Source organism: Ranitomeya variabilis, chromosome 5 (genome assembly GCF_051348905.1).
Source record: "Ranitomeya variabilis isolate aRanVar5 chromosome 5, aRanVar5.hap1, whole genome shotgun sequence".
In the NCBI taxonomy this organism is placed as follows: domain Eukaryota; kingdom Metazoa; phylum Chordata; class Amphibia; order Anura; family Dendrobatidae; genus Ranitomeya; species Ranitomeya variabilis.
The window spans coordinates 76,750,823-76,769,978 of NC_135236.1; the positions used below are offsets into that span (position 1 = coordinate 76,750,823).

At 44.9% G+C, this 19,156-nt stretch overlaps 1 protein-coding gene across 3 annotated transcripts in view; it reads right to left on the reverse strand.

Annotated features, from left to right (window-relative positions):
* LOC143774576 (epoxide hydrolase 3-like) overlaps positions 1 to 18,849 on the reverse strand; it is a 32,531-nt gene extending 13,682 nt beyond the window's left edge. The window contains exons 1-6 of one of the 3 annotated variants that reach the window (XM_077262302.1): positions 18,717 to 18,849; positions 17,563 to 17,658; positions 14,797 to 15,052; positions 14,589 to 14,674; positions 12,886 to 13,043; positions 12,672 to 12,800 (exon numbers count right to left, since the gene is read on the reverse strand). In XM_077262302.1, coding sequence (XP_077118417.1) covers positions 12,672 to 12,800; positions 12,886 to 13,043; positions 14,589 to 14,674; positions 14,797 to 15,039 — 616 coding nt within the window. In that variant the 5' untranslated portion in view covers positions 15,040 to 15,052; positions 17,563 to 17,658; positions 18,717 to 18,849. Of the gene's footprint in view, positions 1 to 12,671; positions 12,801 to 12,885; positions 13,044 to 14,588; positions 14,675 to 14,796; positions 15,053 to 17,562; positions 17,659 to 18,073 lie in introns of all 3 variants that reach the window. The other 2 variants (XM_077262304.1, XM_077262303.1) reach the window with 2 other exon arrangements.
* Positions 18,850 to 19,156: the final 307 nt, after the last annotated feature.

The window sequence follows — 19,156 nt, forward strand, 5'->3', positions numbered from 1 at the left end:
TCAGGACAAATTGTACAACAACTTTTGTTGTCCAATATCTCCTGTTACCCTTGGGAAAATAAAAAATTGGGGGCTAAAAAATCATTTGTGTGTGAAAAATTTATTTTTTTATTTTCACGGCTCTGCGTTATAAACTTTAGTGAAACACTTGAGGGTTCAAAGTTCTCACAACACATCTAGGTAAGTTCCTTAAGGTGTCTACTTTCCAAAAAGGTGTCACTTGTAGGGGGTTTCCGCTGTTTAGGCACATCAGGGGCTCTCCAAATGCTACATGGCCTCTGATCTCAATTCTAGCCAATTCTGCGTTGAAAAAGTCAAACGGTGCTCCTTCCCTTCCGAGCTCTGCCATGCGCCCAAACAGTGGTTTACCCCCACATATGGGGTATCAGTGTACTCAGCACAAATTGCACAACAACTTTTGCGGTCCAATTTCTCCTGTTACCCTTGGGAAAATAAAAAATTTGGGGCGTAAAGATCATTTTTGTGAAAAAGATTTGATTTTTTACTTTTACAGCTCTACATTATAAACTTCTGTGAAGCACTTGGGGGTTCAATGTACGTAGCGTACTCAGGACAAATTGTACAACAACTTTTGGGGTCCAATTTCTCCTGTTACCCTTGGAAAATAAAAGAAATTGGATCTGAAGTAAATATTTTGTGAAAAAAAGTTGATGTCAATATTTTTCTGCCCAATGATGACAGAAGTATTCTAGGAGTGATACCTTTATTGGCTAACCAGAAAATAATATGTTTGCAAGCTTTCAGAGCACAGTGGCTCCTTCTTTAGGGTACTGTCACACAGTGGCACGATCCGTGACGTTGCAGCGTCGCTTGATTATCTCTCAAGCGTCGTAGACTGCGGTCACACTTTGCAATGCACAGCGCTGGAGCGATAATTTCATGACGTATTTGCGATGTAGAAGCCGTTGGTTACTGTGCGCACATCGTATACAACCTTTGTTACACGATGCGATCATGCCGCCACAGCGGGACACTTGACGACGAAATAAAGTTTCAAACGATCTGCTACGACGTACGATTCTCAGCGGGGTCCCTGATCGCAGTAGCGTGTCAGACACAGCGGTATCGTAACTATATCGCTGGAACGTCACGGATCGTGCCATTGTAGCGACCAAAGTGACACTGTGTGACAGTATCCTTAGGCAAGATTACAAATAGATTAATAAGAGACAAGCACAACATTTAGGGTACTGTCACACAGTGCCATTTTGATCGCTACGACGGTACGATTCGTGACGTTCTAGTGATATCGTTACGATATCGCAGTGTCTGACACGCAGCAGCGATCAGGGACCCTGCTGAGAATCGTACGTCGTAGCAGATCGTTTGGAACTTTCTTTCGTCGCTTGATCACCCGCTGACATCGCTGGATCGTTGTGTGTGACAGCGATCCAGCGATGTGTTCGCTTGTAACCAGGGTAAACATCGGGTAACTAAGCGCAGGGCCGCGCTTAGTAACCCGATGTTTACCGTGGTTACCAGCGTAAACGTAAAAAAAACAAACAGTACATACTTACATTCCGGTGTCTGTCCTCCGGCGTCTCAGCTTCTCTGCACTGTGAGCGCCGGCCAGCCAGAAAGCGAGCACAGCGGTGACGTCTGACGTCACCGCTGTGCTTTCCGGCCGCTGTGCTTACACAGTGCAGAGAAGCTGAGACGCCGGGGGACAGACACCGGAATGTAAGTATGTACTGTTTGTTTTTTTTACGTTTACGCTGGTAACCACGGTAAACATCGGGTTACTAAGCGCGGCCCTGCGCTTAGTAACCCGATGTTTACCCTGGTTACCCGGGGACTTCGGCATCGCTCCAGCGCCGTGATTGCAACGTGTGACCGCAGTCTACGACGCTGGAGCGATATTCATACGATCGCTGCGATGTCACGGATCGTGCCGTCGTAGCGATCAAAATGACACTGTGTGACGGTACCCTTAAAGAATACTACAGGAGGACATTTGTTAGGGGGTGGGAAGTGTGATGAGTCCATAGATAAGCTAAGGTAATCAAATTAGGCGTTTTCTTAGGGCCCCTTCACACTGGTCGATTCTGCTACGATTACGACGCATTTGCGTCATATTCGACATCGCAGTACGAGCTCGTAGCCAGCGGTCACACTCTACGATGTTAACGCTTTTTCTGACGTAGTTGCGATGTGAACGTCACGCGTCGCAATCGTACGCTACCCTTCACACCGCCATAGTCCTACGACTCCGAGCGTGACGTATTACCAGCATGGGCGTGCTAAAACGTCACGCCCAATCAGGAGACAGGTATGCGGAAGCCCAACCCACGTAGTCGCATTACGAGCTCGTATGACCGCCGTCACATACTACGATTTCGACCGCCACAGCGAGACATTTACGACGAAAGAAAGTTCTGCTCTTTCTTTCACATCGTACGATGCTGGGCTGCGTCGCAGATCGTAATGCCATGTCACACTTTGCAACCTCGGAACGAGGACGGATAAACGTCACAAATCGAACGCTCGTTCAGACTTTGATTGCACAGTGTGAAGGGGCCCTTACAAATGGAGAGGCAGTGGGAAAAATGTTCTTAGTTATCTGGAGTCCGTCTGGTGGAGGTGTGAATTGTATCCATGTAGTGACTCATAAATCCAGGTGTTAAATTGAGTCCTAGTGTCAATGAATTAAACATATTCATTAGTTCGTATTTCCCTGTGGTCCTAAAATTACCTTTTAGTATTAAGACTTTTAAGTTTGTCATACTGTGTCCAGGTCCAGAGAAATGTTTTCCCACAGGTGTGTCCATTTCATTCCTGATTGTGTGCCTGTGTAGATTCATCCTAGTTTGTAGTTTTTGCATAGTTTCCCCAATATAGATACTTCCAGGGCACCTCGTACATTGTATCATGTACACCACGTTGGAGGATGTACAAGAAAAGGAACCCATGACCTTATAGTCCTGATTTGTGTTTGGTACACGGACTATACCTGTACACGTTTTGCATTTCTTATTGTACAGGGGAATGTGAAAAAAATTTAAATGTTCATTTTTTTTTTTAAACATTCCAAAAATTCCTGTGAAGCACCTGAAGGGTTAATAAACTTATTGAATGTGGTTTTGTGCACCTTGAGGGGTGCAGTTTTTAGAATGGTGTCACTTTTGGGTATTTTCTATTATATAGACCCCTCAAAGTGACTTCAAATGTGATGTGGTCCCTAAAAAAAATGGTTTTGTAAAATTTGTTTGAAAAAAAATGAGAAATCGCTCTTCAACTTTTAACCCTTATAACTTCCTAACAAAAAAAAATTTGGTTCCAAAATTGTGCTGATGTAAAGTAGACATGTGGGAAATGTTATTTATTAACTATGTTGTGCGATATAACTCTCTGATTTAAGGGCATAAAAACTAAAAGTTGGAAAATTGCGAAATTTACAAAATTTTTGCCAAATTTCCACTTTTTTTTTTTCCCACAAAAAAATGCAAATCATATCGAGGAAATTTTACTGCTATCATAAAGTACAATATATCACGAGAAAACAAACGCAGAATCAGTGGGATCCGTTGAAGCGTTCCAGAGTTATTACCTCATAAAAGGACAGTGGTCAGAATTGTAAAAATTGGCTGGGTCAGAAAGGTGAAAACTGGCTGGGTCTTGAAGGGGTTAAGACAACCCCTTTAAGGAAAACCAGCATTTCCCACCAGAAGACGATCCAGATGAATATTTCTGGCCAGATCTGCATTGTCGCTGTCCTATATAAAGACATCAACCCTATTCCACCATGGCCAATTCTTGTTTTTACGAGTTCGTTTTTTTCCACCCCTGCTTCAGAGAGCCATCATTTCTTTTATTTTTCCATCGACATGGCTGTATGAGGTCTTGTTTTTTTTTTTTTTCTGGACGAGTTAAAGTTTAGATGGCCTCACTCATTTTACCAAATAATGTACTGGAAAACAAAGCAAGAAACATTCTAAGTGGGGTAAAAAGATTTTAAAAAAAATCCAATTCCACCTTTGTTTTTTTTTTAGATTCCGGTCACTGCCGTTAGAAGCAGGTGATGCAGGTACCAGGTCCTGAGTCCACTACAAGCAGCTTGACGAAGAACGTACTATGGCAAAGTCAGGAAGGTGTTAAAGGATTGGTCTCATAATCTGTCTCATATGCCCACTACTGGTTGGTCCTGTGATTGGAACATTATCATTATCATCCTCACATTGTCATCCACAATCTATCATAAATTTCCGCAACCTCTCTAACCTTATACCCATCTGCCAGTCCCTCAAACAGAAGCTCTATGGAACGCTCTGTGTGCAACAAACTTTTCCTTCATCCGTGATCTTTTCATTACTAACAAACTTACATTCCTCGGCATCACTGAAACCTGGCTCACCCCCTCTGCCAACCTCTACAGCTGCACTATATCATGGTGAATTACAGCTTTCTCACCACCCACCCCAGGAGCAAGCATGGTGGAGGAATTGGTTTTCTCCTATCAGATAACTGTTCCTTCACCCAAATTTCACTGCCACCCTCCATTTCTCTCCCTTCTTTTGAGATACACTCGGCGAGCATCTAGTCCCCCTCCAACTGGCAGTCATTTACCGCCTCCCAGGGCCAGCCACCACCTTTTTCAACCACTTAACCACCTGGCTACTTCACTTCCTTTCCGCTGACATGCCCACTATTACTATGGGTGACTTCAACATCCCCATTGACACTTCCTTCTCAGCCATCTCTAAGCTTTTATCGCTCACTTCCTCCTTTGGCCTCGCTCAATGGTCTTCCACAGTCACTCACGAAGATGGCCACACACTGGACCTCATGTTCACCCACCTCTGTTCTCTATCTAACCTCTCCCTCTTTCTGACCACAATCTACTTACATTCTCTTCCATCTCCTCTCCAGGTGTACAATCGCCACTCCACAAATTTGCACACCCTCTCAGAAATCTTAACCCATTCACGACATGCGCCATACTAGTACTGCGCATATTGTGTCCCTCCCTTTGATGTGGGATCTGGCGCTGAGCCCACATGTTTCCCGGCACGTCAGCTGTTTTGAACAGCTGACATGTGCAGCCAAACAGCCGCAGTTGGAATCGCGATCCACCCGCGGCTGTTAACCCGTTAAATGCCGCTGTCAATCACTGACAGCGGCATTTAATGTGATCGCACCAGAAGCGCATCACTAATCCCGCCCATCAGTGACCCCGTCACATGATCGTGGGTCACCGATCGGTCAGCATGACAACCAGAGGTCTCCAGCAGACCTCTATGGTTCCCATTGCCGAATTGCTATCAGCGCCGCCCGGTGGTCAGCGCTCATAGTGAGTATTTCTGCTACATACAGGCGATCATCTAGTCTCGACTATTGAAGCATGCAAAAAGTAAAATAAATATATATATATATATTTTTTTTTTTTTTTTTTTTTTTTTTTAAATATTAAGAAAATAAATAAAAAGTGCAAATCATCCCCCATTCGCCCAATTCAAAATAAAACAATTAAAAAAATAAAATATAAACATATTTGGTATCGCTGCGTTCAGAATCACCTGATATATCAAGCTATAAAAAGAATTAATCCGATTGGTAAACGGCATAGTGAAAAAAGTCATTAAATACATCAGCTCGGCACACAAAAAAATAAACCCTCACCCAGCCCCAGATCACGAAAAATGGAGACTATACAGGTCTCAGAAAATAGCGCGCTTTTTTTTTTTTTTTTTTAACAAACTTTGGATTTTTTTTCATTATTTAAATAAAAAACAACCTATACATGTTTGGTATCTGCAAACTCGTAATGACCTGGAGAATCATAATTGCAGGTCAGTCTTAGTATTTGGTGAACATGGTAAAACAAAAAAAACAAAAAAACAGTTGTGGAATTGCACTTTTTTTGCAATTTCACCGCACTTGGAATTTTTTTCCCATTTTCCAGTACAAGACATGTTAAAACCAATGGTGTAGTTCAAAAGTACAACTTGTCCCGCAGAAAAACAAGCCATCACACAGCCATATTGACAGAAAAATAAAAAAATTATGGCTCTGGGAAGAAGGGAAGCAAAAAAAAGAAACGCAAAAACGAAAAAGGGCTGCGGCGAGAAGAGGTTAAAGACTTTGATCTACACTTACTCTCTGAATCCCTTCTCCCTCTTGCAAACACAAGTTCCTTACACAATGCAGATGCTGCTGCCGCTTTATATAACACCACAACAGCTGCAGCTTTCTAATCAGTCACCCCCCTTAGGGCTGTCCCACACGTCCAGATAATTCCGGTACCGGAATAAATCGGTACCGGAGTTATCCGTGTCCGTGTGCCTGGGAACTCACGTAGGCCATACGTGCGGCACACGTGTGCCGCCCGTATGGCGAGTGGGTACCACACGGAGCGTGTGGTACCCACGCGTGTGGTACCCTGCATCGTGCTGAATCCGCGATTCATATGTTCCCTGCAGCAGCGTTTGCTGCAGAGAAAATATGAATAATAGTGTTTAAAATAAAGATCTATGTGTCCACCGCCCTCCCACCCCCTGTGCGCCCCCCCCCGCTGTTCTGAAAATACTCACCCGCTCCCACGTTGGCTGTCGCGGCTTCCTGGTCTGGCCCCATCTTCTCCTGTATGCGGTCACGTGGGGCCGATCATTTACAGTCATGAATATGTGGCTCCACCTCCCATAGGGGCGGAGACGACTATTCATGATTGTAAATGAGCGGCCCCACGTGACCGCATACAGTAGAAGGCGCGGGGCAGAGAGGAAGGAGTGACAGCCAACGTGGGAGCAGGTGAGTATTTTCAGAACAGCGGGGGGGGCGCACAGGGGGTGGGGGGGCGGCGGACACATAGATCTTTATTTTAAACACTATTATTCATATTTTCTCTGCAGCAAACACTGCTGCAGGGAACATATGAATCGCGGCTTCAGCACCATGTGGGGGGGACAGCGCTTACTGTAGCGCTGTCTCCTGCACGCACACGGACCCCAGACGGAGAACGTCCGTGTGAGGTCCGTGTTTTACACGGACCCATTGACTCTATTGGGTCCGTGTAATCCGTGCGCTCCCACGAACACTGACATGTCTCCGTGTTTGGCACACGGAGACACGGTCCGCAAAAAATCAATGACATCTGAACAGATGCATTGATTTTTATGGGTCTACGTGTGTCAGTGTCTCCGGTACGTGAGGAAACTGTCACCTCACGTACCGGAGCCACTGACGTGTGAAACCGGCCTTAGGCTGCTGTCACACTAGCAGTATTTGGTCAGTATTTTACATCAGTATTTGTTAGCCAAAACCAGGAGTGGAACAATTAGTGGAAAAGTATAATAGAAACATATGCACCACTTCTGCATTTATCACCCACTCCTGGTTTTGGATTACAAGTACTGATGTAAAATACTGACCAAATACTGCTAGTATGACGGCAGCCTTACACATACCAAAGCTCAATCAACAGGTAACCCTGGCACACCAGCCTGACTAAATATCTGAGGCAGGCTTCCAGGGTTGCTTAGCGGAGATGGAAAAGATTCCACTAAAACGAGCACTTCATCACATTCAAACAGTCCCTCACCATTTTCAAGTCCACACTCACTATTCAACACTTTCAATTCTCTCTTCTGTCCTCCAGCACCTCCGCTAAAGACTTTGCCTCATTCTTCAAGTAGATCAATAATATCAGAGAAAGCTTTGGGCTACAACCCCCACAGCCCCTCTTTACAACTACTCAGCCCTCCTCCAGAACCAACTTCTCCCCCATTACAGAAGATCAACTTTCCTTTCTACTCACAAGATCACATTTCACCACCTGTGCACTCGACCCGTTCCACCTCATCCAAAACCTCACCAGTCTTCATCCCAAACTTACCCCATCTCTTCAACCTATCACTAACAACTAGTGTTTCCCCTCATGCTTCAAACGTCCCTCGATCACACCCATCCTCAAAAAGTCCTCCCTTGATTCATCCTCTATGTCTAGCAATCGCCCCATATCACTTCTCCCCTATGACTGAAAACTACTAGAACAGCATGTCCTTCTTGAATTGTCCTCCCACCTCTCTTCCTGTTCCCTCCTTGACCGCTTTCAATCTGCCTTACAACTGCATCACTACACTGAATCTTCCCTGACTAAAATCACCAAATCCAGGCAACACTATTTCTGTCTCCTCTTCTTCCTGGACCTGTCCTCTGCTTTTGACACAGCCAACCATTCCCTCTTACTACAAATTGTCCCACCTCTTGGAATCACAGACTTGGCCCTATCCTGGATATCCTCATACCTAACAGATCGGACATTGAGCGTATCCCACTTACACACCACACCTCCTCCTCCTCATCTTGCTCCCTGTCGGTGTCCCCCAAGGTTCAGTTCTAGGACCCCTGCTCTTCTCTATTTACACCTTCGGCCTGAGACAGCTCATAGAGTCCCACGGCTTTCAGTGTCACCTCTATGCCGACGACACACAGATCTACATCTCTGGACCCGATATCACCTAACTACTAACTAGAATCCCACAATGTCTGTCTGCTATTTCATCCTTCTTGTCTGCTAGATTTATAAAACACAACAGAATCCATCATCTTTCCTCCATCTCACTCAACCCCCCAACAGACCTATCCATCAATATCAATTGTGCTCACTCTCCCCAGTTCCACAAGCTCGCTGCCTCAGCATAATCCTCAACTCTGATCTCTAATTCAAACCACATATTCAAGCCCTTTCCACCTCCTGCTGAATCCAAATCAAAAATATTTCCCGGATCCATACATTCCTTAATTAAGAAAAAAGCCCTAGTCCATGACCTTATCTCCCGCCTCGACTACTGTAACCTCCTGCTCTGTGGCCTCCCTTCTAACATTCTCGCACCCCTCCAATCTATTCTAAACTCTGCTGCCCGACTAATCCTCCTGCCCCACTTATTCCCCAGCCTCTCCCCTCTGTCAATCTCTTCCCTGGCTCCTCATTGCCCAGAGACTCCAGTTCAAAACTCTAACCATGACGTACAAAGCCATCCACAACCTGTCTCCTCATATATCTGTGACCTAGTCTCCTGGTACTTACCTTCACGCAACCTCTGATCCTCACAAGATGATCTTCTCTACTCCCCTCATATCTCCACTTCCCATACAAGATTTTTCATGTGTATTCCCCCTATTCTGGAACTCTCTACCCCAACATATCAGAGTCTCATCAACAGTGGTAACCTTACAAAGGAACCTGAAGACCCACTTCTCCCGACAAGCCTAAATCCTTCAGTATCCCTCGTTCCACCAAACCAGATAAGCTCTACCGTCACATATTGTATCCTCACCCATCCCTTGTAGATTGTGAGCCCTCGCGGGCAGGGTCCTCTCTCCTCCTGTACCAGCCCAACTTGTATTGTTTAACCCCTTTCTGTCATCGGACGTACTGTTCCGTCCATGTGGGGTGGGCCCTACTTCCCAAGGACGGAATAGTACGTCCAGCGCGATCGGCGGGGCTCACGGGGGGAGCGCGGCCGAGTGTCAGCTGACTATCACAGCTGACATCCGGCACTATGTGCCAGGAGTGGTCACGGACCGCCCCCGGCACATTAACCCCCGGCACACTGCGATCAAACATGATCGCAGTGTGCTGGCGGTATAGGGAAGCATCGCACAGGGAGGGGGCTCCCTGCAGGCTTCCCTGAGACGATCGGTACAAGGCAATGTGCTCACCTTGTACCGAGCGTCTCCTCCCTGCAGTCCCCGGATCCAAAATGGCCGCGGGGCTGCATCCGGGTCCTGCAGGGAGGTGGCTTCACAGCGCCTGCTAAGAGCAGGCGCCGGGAAGCCTCCCTGCTGTGCGATCGCCGATCTGACACAGTGCACAGCAAAGTGTCAGATCGGCGATCTGTCACTTTACTGTGATGCAAATAAATAAATAACTGTAAATAAATAATAATAAAAAAATATTGTTCCAATAAATACATTCCTTTAGCAAAATAAAAAAAAAAACAATAAAAGTACACATATTTAGTATCGCCGCGTCCGTAACGACCCGACCAATAAGACTGTCCCACTAGTTAACCCCTTCAGTGAACACCGTAAAAAACTAAAAATAAAATAAAAAGCGATCAAAAAATGTCACGTGCCCGAAAATGTTACCAATAAAAACGTCAACTCGTCCCGCAAAAAACAAGACCTCACATGACTCTGTGGACCAAAATATGGAAAAATTATAGCAATCAAAATGTGGTAACGCCAAAAAAAGCGTCTTTTAGTGTGTGTGACGGCTGCCAATCATAAAAATCCGCTAGAAAACCCGCTATAAATAGTAAATCAAACCCCCCCCCCCCTTCATCACCCCCTTACTTACGAAAAATTAAAAATATGTATTTATTTCCATTTTCCCATTAGGGCTAGGGTTGGGGTTAAAGTTAGGGTTAGGATTACATTTACAGTTGGGAATAGGGTTGGGATTAGGGTTAGGAGTGTGTCAGGGTTAGGGGTGTGGTTAGGGTTACAGTTGGGATTAGGGTTAGGGGTGTGTTTGGATTAGGGTTTCAGTTATAATTGGGGGGTTTCCACTGTTTCGGCACATCAGGGGCTCTCCAAACGTGACATGGCGTCCGATCTCAATTCCAGCCAATTCTGCGTTAAAAAAGTAAAACAGTGCTCCTTCCCTTCCGAGCTCTCCCATGCGCACAAACAGGGGTTAACCCCAACATATGGGGTATCAGTGTACTCAGGACACATTGGACAACAACATTGGGGGACCAATTTCTCCTGTTACCCATGGGAAAATACAAAACTGGGGGCTAAAAAATAATTTTTGCGGAAAAAAAAAATAATTTTTATTTTCATGGCTCTGCGTTATAAACTGTAGTGAAACACTTGGGGGTTCAAAGTTCTCACAACACATCTAAATACGTTCCTTGGGGGGTCTAGTTTCCAATATGGGGTCACTTATGGGGGGTTTCTACTGTTTAGTTACATCAGGGGCTCTGCAAATGCAACGTGACGCCTGCAGACCAATCCATCTAAGTCTGCATTCCAAATGGCGCTCCTTCCCTTTCGAGCTCTAACATGCGCCCAAACAGTGGTTCCCCACCACATACGGAGTATCAGCGTACTCAGGACAAATTGGACAACAACTTTTGGGGTTTAATTTACACTGATTCCCTTGGGAAATTACAAACTGGGGGCTAAAAAATAATTTTTGTGGGGAAAAAAAAACAATTTTTATTTTCACGGCTCTGCGTTATAAACTGTAGTGAAACACTTGGGGGTTCAAAGCTCTCACAACACATCTAGATGAGTTCCTTAGGGGGTCTACTTTCCAAAATGATGTCACTTGCGGGGGGTTTCAATGTTTAGGCACATCAGTGGCTCTCCAAACGCAACATGGCGTCCCATCTCAATTCCAGTCAATTTTGCATTGAAAAGTCAAATGGCGCTCCTTCCCTTCCTAGCTCTGCCATGCGCCCAAACAGTGGTTTACCCCCACATATGAGGTATCAGCGTACTCAGGACAAATTGGACAACAACTTTTGGGGTCCAATTTCTTCCCTTATCCTTGGGAAAATAAAAAATTGGGGGCGAAAAGATCATTTTTGTGAAAAAATATGATTTTTTATTTTTACGGCTCTGCATTATAAACTTCTGTGAATCACTTAATGGGTCAAAGTGCTCACCACACATCTAGATAAGTTCCTTAGGGGGTCTACTTTCCAAAATGGTGTCACTTGTGGGGGGTTTCAATATTTAGTCACATCAGGGGCTCTCCAAACGCAACATGGCGTCCCATCTGAATTTCAGTCAATTTTGCATTGAAAAGTCAAATGGCGCTCCTTCGCTTCCGAGCTCTGCCATGCGCCCAAACAGTGGTTTACCCCACATATGGGGTATCGGCGTACTCAGGACAAATTGTACAACAACTTTTAGGGTCCATTTTCTCCTGTTACCCTTTGTAAAATAGAACAAATTGGAGCTGAATTAAATTTTTTGTGTAAAAAAGTTAAATGTTCATTATTATTTAAACATTCCAAAAATTCTTGTGAAACACCTGAAGGGTTAATAAACTACTTGAATGTGGTTTTGAGCACCTTGAGGGGTGCACTTTTTAGAATGGCGTCACAATTGGGTATTTTCCATCATATAGACCCCTCAAAATGACTTCAAATGAGATGTGGTCCCTAAAAAAAAAAAAATGGTGTTGTAAAAATGAGAAATTGCTGGTCAACTTTTAACCCTTATAACTCCCTAACAAAAAAAAATTTTGGTTCAAAAATTGTGCTGTTGTAAAGTAGATATGTGGGAAATGTTACTTATTAAGTATTTTGTGTGACATATCACTGTGATTTAATTGCATAAAAATTCAAAGTTGGAAAATTGCGAAATTTTCAAAATCTTCGCCACATTTCCGTTTTTTTCACAAATAAGCGCAGGTAATATCAAAGAAATTTTACCACTATCATGAAGTACAATATGTCACGAGAAAACAATGTCAGAATCACCGGGATCCGTTGAAGCGTTCCAGAGTTATAACCTCATAAAGGGACAGTGGTCAGAATTGTAAAAATTGGCCCGGTCATTAACGTGCAAACAACCCTTGGGGGTAAAGGGGTTAAGATTATTATACTCATTTATATTATGTACACCCCTCCTCACATGTAAAGTGCCAAGGAATAAATGGGCTATAATAATAAATAATAATAACGGTACATTACCATGGAAGGCAGATGGGTGAGGAGCATTCATAACGATGAGACGAGACACCATGGTGCTGTGACGAACTGCAAATGTCCATGCCAAGGTGCCCCCCCAATCGTGTCCCACTAGGATACAGTGGGAGTAACCTGGGTGGGAGAGAGAACAGGCCATATATAATAAAATTCACTCCAAACCTGTCCACCTCAGACTAGTGAGACACAAAGCCCTCACCCAGCCCAGTAATGAGGTCCTGGATGTCCTGAAGTAGTATCTCCATTCTGTAATCCCGCAGCTCAGGAGGCGCATCGGAGCTCCCGAACCCTCTGAGATCCACGGCCACAGTCCAATACTCCGGGGAGAACTCATCCAGCTGGTGCCTCCAGGAGTACCTGCCAACAGCACCAGGGGGTCACAGCACAGAGTAGGCAACACTAAAGGAAAAAAGACTCCCCATACCATTACACGTGCTTATGTGTAATCTGTTTCAGAATGGCTCTACGTTAAAAGCTTAGCTGTATTATAATCTAGAGCTGCATTCACAATTCTGCAGGTTTCAGTGCTGAATTCGCACAGCGTTTCTTCGTACATAGCTTGCTCTGGTTCTCTGCACTCTAAACTGTTTTATACCTCAGTATGATAAGAGTTCAGCTGTCAGAGGTATGAATATCAACAGGTTTGCAACAAGTTGGTTGCTTCCAATGACATGCAGCAGATAAGTGAGTGCAGCTCTGAAGTAAAATACAAAAAAAAATAACTCAGTATCACTATTGCGTATGTGATGTAGTGTAGATCTGGAGTATAATACAGGATGTAACTCAGGATCAGTAATGTAATGTATGTACACAGTGACTGCACCAGCAGATAAGTGAGTGCAGCTCTGGGGTAAAATACAGGATGTAACTCAGGATCAGTACAGGATCAGTAATGTAATGTATGTACATAGTGACTGCACCAGCTCAATAGTGAGTGCAGCTCTGGGGTATAATACAGGATGTAACTCAGGATCAGTACAGGATCAGTAATGTAATATATGTACATAGTGACTGCACCAGCAGAATAGTGAGTGCAGCTCTGGAGTATAATACAGGATGTAACTCAGGATCAGTAATGTAATATATGTACATAGTGACTGCACCAGCAGAATAGTGAGTGCAGCTCTGGAGTATAATACAGGATGTAACTCAGGATCAGTACAGGATCAGTAATGTAATATATGTACATAGTGACTGCACCAGCTCAATAGTGAGTGCAGCTCTGGGGTATAATACAGGATGTAACTCAGGATCAGTACAGGATCAGTAATGTAATATATGTACATAGTGACTGCACCAGCAGAATAGTGAGTGCAGCTCTGGAGTATAATACAGGATGTAACTCAGGATCAGTAATGTAATGTATGTACACAGTGACTCCAGCAGAATAGTGAGTGCAGCGCTGGAGTATAATACAGGATGTAACTCTGGATCAGTAATGTATGTACACAGTGACTGCACCAGCAGAATAGTGAGTGCAGCTCTGGGGTAAAATACAGGATATAACTCAGGATCAGTACAGGATCAGTAATGTAATGTATGTACACAGTGACTGTACCAGCTCAATAGTGAGTGCAGCTCTGGAGTATAATACAGGATGTAACTCAGGATCAGTAATGTAATGTATGTACACAGTGACTGCACCAGCAGAATAGTGAGTGCTGCTCTGGAGTATAATACAGGATCAGTACAGGATCACTAATGTAATGTATGTACACAATGACTCCAGCAGAATAGTGAGTGCAGCTCTGGAGTATAATACAGGATGTAACTCAGGATCAGTAATGTTACACATGATATTGTTAGCTGGAGGCCATCCCTTATTACATCATCATCAATCATTGCTCTCTGACCGCTGTCAGTCGTGAGCAGGCATTACACACAGGTGGTGGAGGACATTACCAGTTCTCTGGGAAGCCATGCAGAAGAAGCATTAATGGGTTGCCCTTTTCTCCAGATGCCACGTAATGGAAGCGTATACCAGACTTCTGTACAATGAAGAGGTAGATGATGAATGACTTGTCCTCACCTCCTGGCAGCTCTCCTCCGCCACACTGCTCCTCACATTATAGTGTCACCTCCGTGTATGACAATCATCACAGGCTCTTACCTTGATGCGGATGTGCCCGTGCTGGCCGTGCGTGCTGCTGGTTAGGCAGGCTGGGGCGCTCCTACGTGGCTCCCAATAAAATGCCCTGAAAGGCTTCCTGGCTATGAGCCGCAGAGCGTCCGGCAAGTAGGAGGCGGCGGCCAGGAGAGATGCAACATAGACTAGTACCCAGAACAGGACACCAGATACCTTCAGGGCCGCCCGGGTCACCATCAGGAGGAGACGGGACACATAGAACTGCATTGTGAGCCACTGTCTGGAGCAAGAAGACATTGATGAGATTCCACAGAAAGCCAAACTGCACAATAACAGTGGCAGGCGAGTGCTCGTTGACAACTAGCACCAGCATAGTGCCTACATTTACACAATCAAGGAGTTAGACGGCCCCCAAAAATAAACACTTTCTATCTGTAGCTCCAACAAGCCTCAACTCTGCTTTTTTTAATTCATCTACTATATAATTGTCTAAGGGTCACTTCCGTCTTTCTGTCCTTCTGTCTGTCTGTCTTTCTGTCTGTCACGGAAATCCCAAGTCGCTGATTGGTCGCGGCAAAACAGCCACGACCAATCAGCGACGGGCACAGTCCGGCGGCAAAATGGCCACTCCTTACTCCCCGCAGTCAGTGCCCGCTCCATACTCCCCTCCAGTCAGCGTTCACACAGGGTTAATGGCAGCGTTAACGGACAGTCCGTTAACGCTGCTATTAACCCTGTGTGACCAACTTTTCACTATTGATGCTGCCTATGCAGCATCAATAGTAAAAAGATCTAATGTTAAAAATAATAAAAAAAATAGTTATATACTCACCGTCCGTCGGCGCCTCAGATCCAGAACCGGCCTTTCCCGCTCCTCGCGACGCCCCGGTGACCACTCCATGCATTGCGATCTCGCGAGATGATGACGTAGCGGTCATCTACGTGGGCTGTGCAATATACTACGTGGCTGTGCAATATACTACGTGGCTGTGCAATATACTACGTGGCTGCGCAAAATACTATGTGGGCTGCGCAAAATACTGCGTAGGCTGCGCAATATACTGCGTAGGCTGCGCAATATACTGCGTGGGCTGCGCAATATACTGCGTGGGCTGCGCAATATACTGCGTGGGCTGCGCAATATACTGCGTGGGCTGCGCAATATACTGCGTGGGCTGTGCAATATACTACGTGGCTGTGCAATATACTATGTGGGCTGCGCAATATACTGCGTGGGCTGTGCAATATACTACGTGGCTGTGCAATATACTGCGTAGGCTGCGCAATATACTGCGTAGGCTGCGCAATATACTGCGTAGGCTGCGTAATATACTGCGTAGGCTGCGCAATATACTGCGTGGGCTGCGAAATATACTGCGTGGGCTGCGAAATATACTGCGTGGGCTGCGCAATATACTACGTGGGCTGCGCAATATACTACGTGGGCTGCGCAATATACTACGTGGGCTGCGCAATATACTACGTGGGCTGCGCAATATACTATGTGGCTGTGCTATATACTACATGGCTGTGCTGTACACTACGTGGGCTGTGTTGTACACTACGTGGGCTGTGTTATACACTACGTGGGCTGTGTTATACACTACGTGGGCTGTGTTATACACTACGTGGGCTGTGTTATACACTACGTGGGCTGTGTTATACACTACGTGGGCTGTGTTATATACTGCGTGCGTGGGCTGTTATAAACTACGTGGCTGTGTTATATGCTATGTGGGCTGTTATACACTCCGTGGGCTGTGCTATATACTACGTGGCTGTGCAATATACTCCGTGGGCTGTGTTTTACACTACTTGGGCTGTGCTATATACTACGTGGCTGTGCTATGTACTACGTGGTTGTGCTATTTACTACGTGGGCTGTTATATACTACGTGGGCTGTGCTATATACTACGTGGCTGTGCTATATAATACATGGCCGGCCGCGAACAATCAGCTGTGTATTCAATGTATTATTCTAAAATCTTCATAAATAAACTACATACATATTCTAGAATACCCAATGTGTTAGAATCGGGCCACCATCTAGTAATACATATCTATAGTTTGCTACATGATAAAACGTTCACATCACGCAGTCACCACAAGGGGGAGCTGCGTGATGGTGACTGCGTGATGCTCTCTGCATACAAACGGTACAGCTGCCACTGAAGCCAATACAAATACATGTGGCTAGCTCCCTCTAGTGGCAGCTGTGCACTGTGCTGGGGACTCAGGGCACCTTCCCTTGGATTTTCCATCGCATATTATATCAGCTGCATTGTGGATGCAATGTTACAAAAACTTCCCGGAATAATTCGCTGTGGATGCTGCTGGAGGTCCCATGGCCTCAGTATGTCATAGAGATATATCAGAATTGGGGGTGTAGTTGCTGAAACTCCACCATTGGCTAAAACACAATAGGTGCTTATCTCCTCCAAGACTTAAAGGGGTATTCCCATCTCCAAGACCCTATCCCAATATGTAGGTGTCATAATAACAATAATATTAGCAAATGTCTCCAATAAGAAATGTAGTATAGTTCTTCTGATTCGCTATGTGCTTGCATGGATGTGCGCTCTGCTTGCATGGATGCGTGCCGTGCTTGCATGGATGTGCGCTCTGCTTGCCTGGATGTGCCCTGTGCTTGCCTGGATGTGCACTCTGCTTGCATGGATGTGCGCCCTGCTTGCATGGATACGCGGCTTCCTATACCGTGGGCGTTGGCTGTGTTAAACATATGTGGCTGTGATAAAAAAAAATGGTGGAAAATGTGCTAAGAAAATTACCAAAAGAACGGTCCAATAAATTTGTAAGAAAATGATTCCTTGTTTATATTTTCCGGCCTCCGAACGTTTCAGGTTTTCATTCTCTCTATATGGAGCCTGAAAAAAAAACACATATGTAAAAAACGCACATAAAAAATAAAGGATGTAAAAAAAATAAAAAAAGTACCACTATTTTTAAAGTGCAAATTGATGTAAAAAAACAAACAAAAAAACACAATAAAACCCTGCTGCAAATCAGCACCCAAAATTATAAATCATTTAAAAAAAAAAATCAGCAGTTATTCATTTATTCTACACCAAAAATGCATCAAATAAAGAGGAAAAAAAACACAATAATTAGGGAAGAAAGGGATTGTGTGTTTTGGTCCACAGATGTAAGAAAAAAAGAAAAGGAGAATCAGCATTTATTGTACGCGTGGTTGGAATGTAAACAAGTCTAGGAATAGCCGGTAAAAAAAAAGAAGTAATAATTAAAAAGAAATCATAAATAAATTGAAGATGAAAAAATTACGTTTCAGAACTGCAGAGAAAAGGAGCGATTCCTGAGGCGTCTTCTGCTTGAACTGACGGCTTTTACTGCCGGAAAACAATGCCGTGTGAACTAGCCCTAATGATGTGACCGGCGCTCGCTCCTGTCACTGCGTATTAACCTCTTAGATGCCGCAGTCGCCTAGTTGGAAATGGCGGGGGGGGGGACCCCATGGCGTTGTCACGGCATCTGGGGAGGACCCCCCTCCTGTCTGCCATGTTTCTACACCCCTGACTACAATGTTACAGTAGTGCCGTGCACTGTACAGTGATCAGACCGCTTTGTGGGGGTCTCAGCGCCCGGACCCCACTGATCAATACTCTGAATGGGTATCTCATGGCTGTTTTGGGGGGTACAAGGGGTAATGGGCAGGTTAGCTGTCTCCTGAAGTCACACATGACACTAAAAAATGTTCCAGTCTGAAAGAAAAAATAAAGTAGTGCACAAATCGCACTAAAGTCGCATCACGTGACTTCAGCAGTAAAAGCAGGCTGAGCTCACAGCTCCCATTGGAGAGAAGCCTAAACTGCTTTTAGACTCCACCTGGCTCACACATTGCCAGCATTATAGGCTAATGTAACGCTCTGCAGCGACTCCCCGCAAGCCAACGCCATGCCAACATCACCTGTAATACCGTCTCCTTCACTCGACCACTGTACAAAGGACATTTCACAAGTCCCACCCATTGACCGATTTCTCAGCAATCTATTGGATAACAGCGCTGCCTATCTCTGAATCAAGACATTTTATTGGTTGACGCTTAACCCCCAGCAAGGTAGGTAAAAGCTTTTTTTGTGGTTTGGCTGAAGGACAACGTTGCCATGACGTAGGCGGGGTTAAATAGAGGTCGCTTGCTTATTGGCTGCTGCCGTTAGAGCTGATCCTGCTTTCTACTGGAGGTGACGCTTGTCTATCATTTTGACTGACAGAGAGATTGTCCTATGAGATGACTCCGTACTCTTTTCTAGGAAGTACGGTTGGTGATACTTACATTTTATCCCACTCATTGGCGCTAAGGTCTCTGTTACCATGGCGACAAGAATAATTTATTTTTTTTAGGCATTT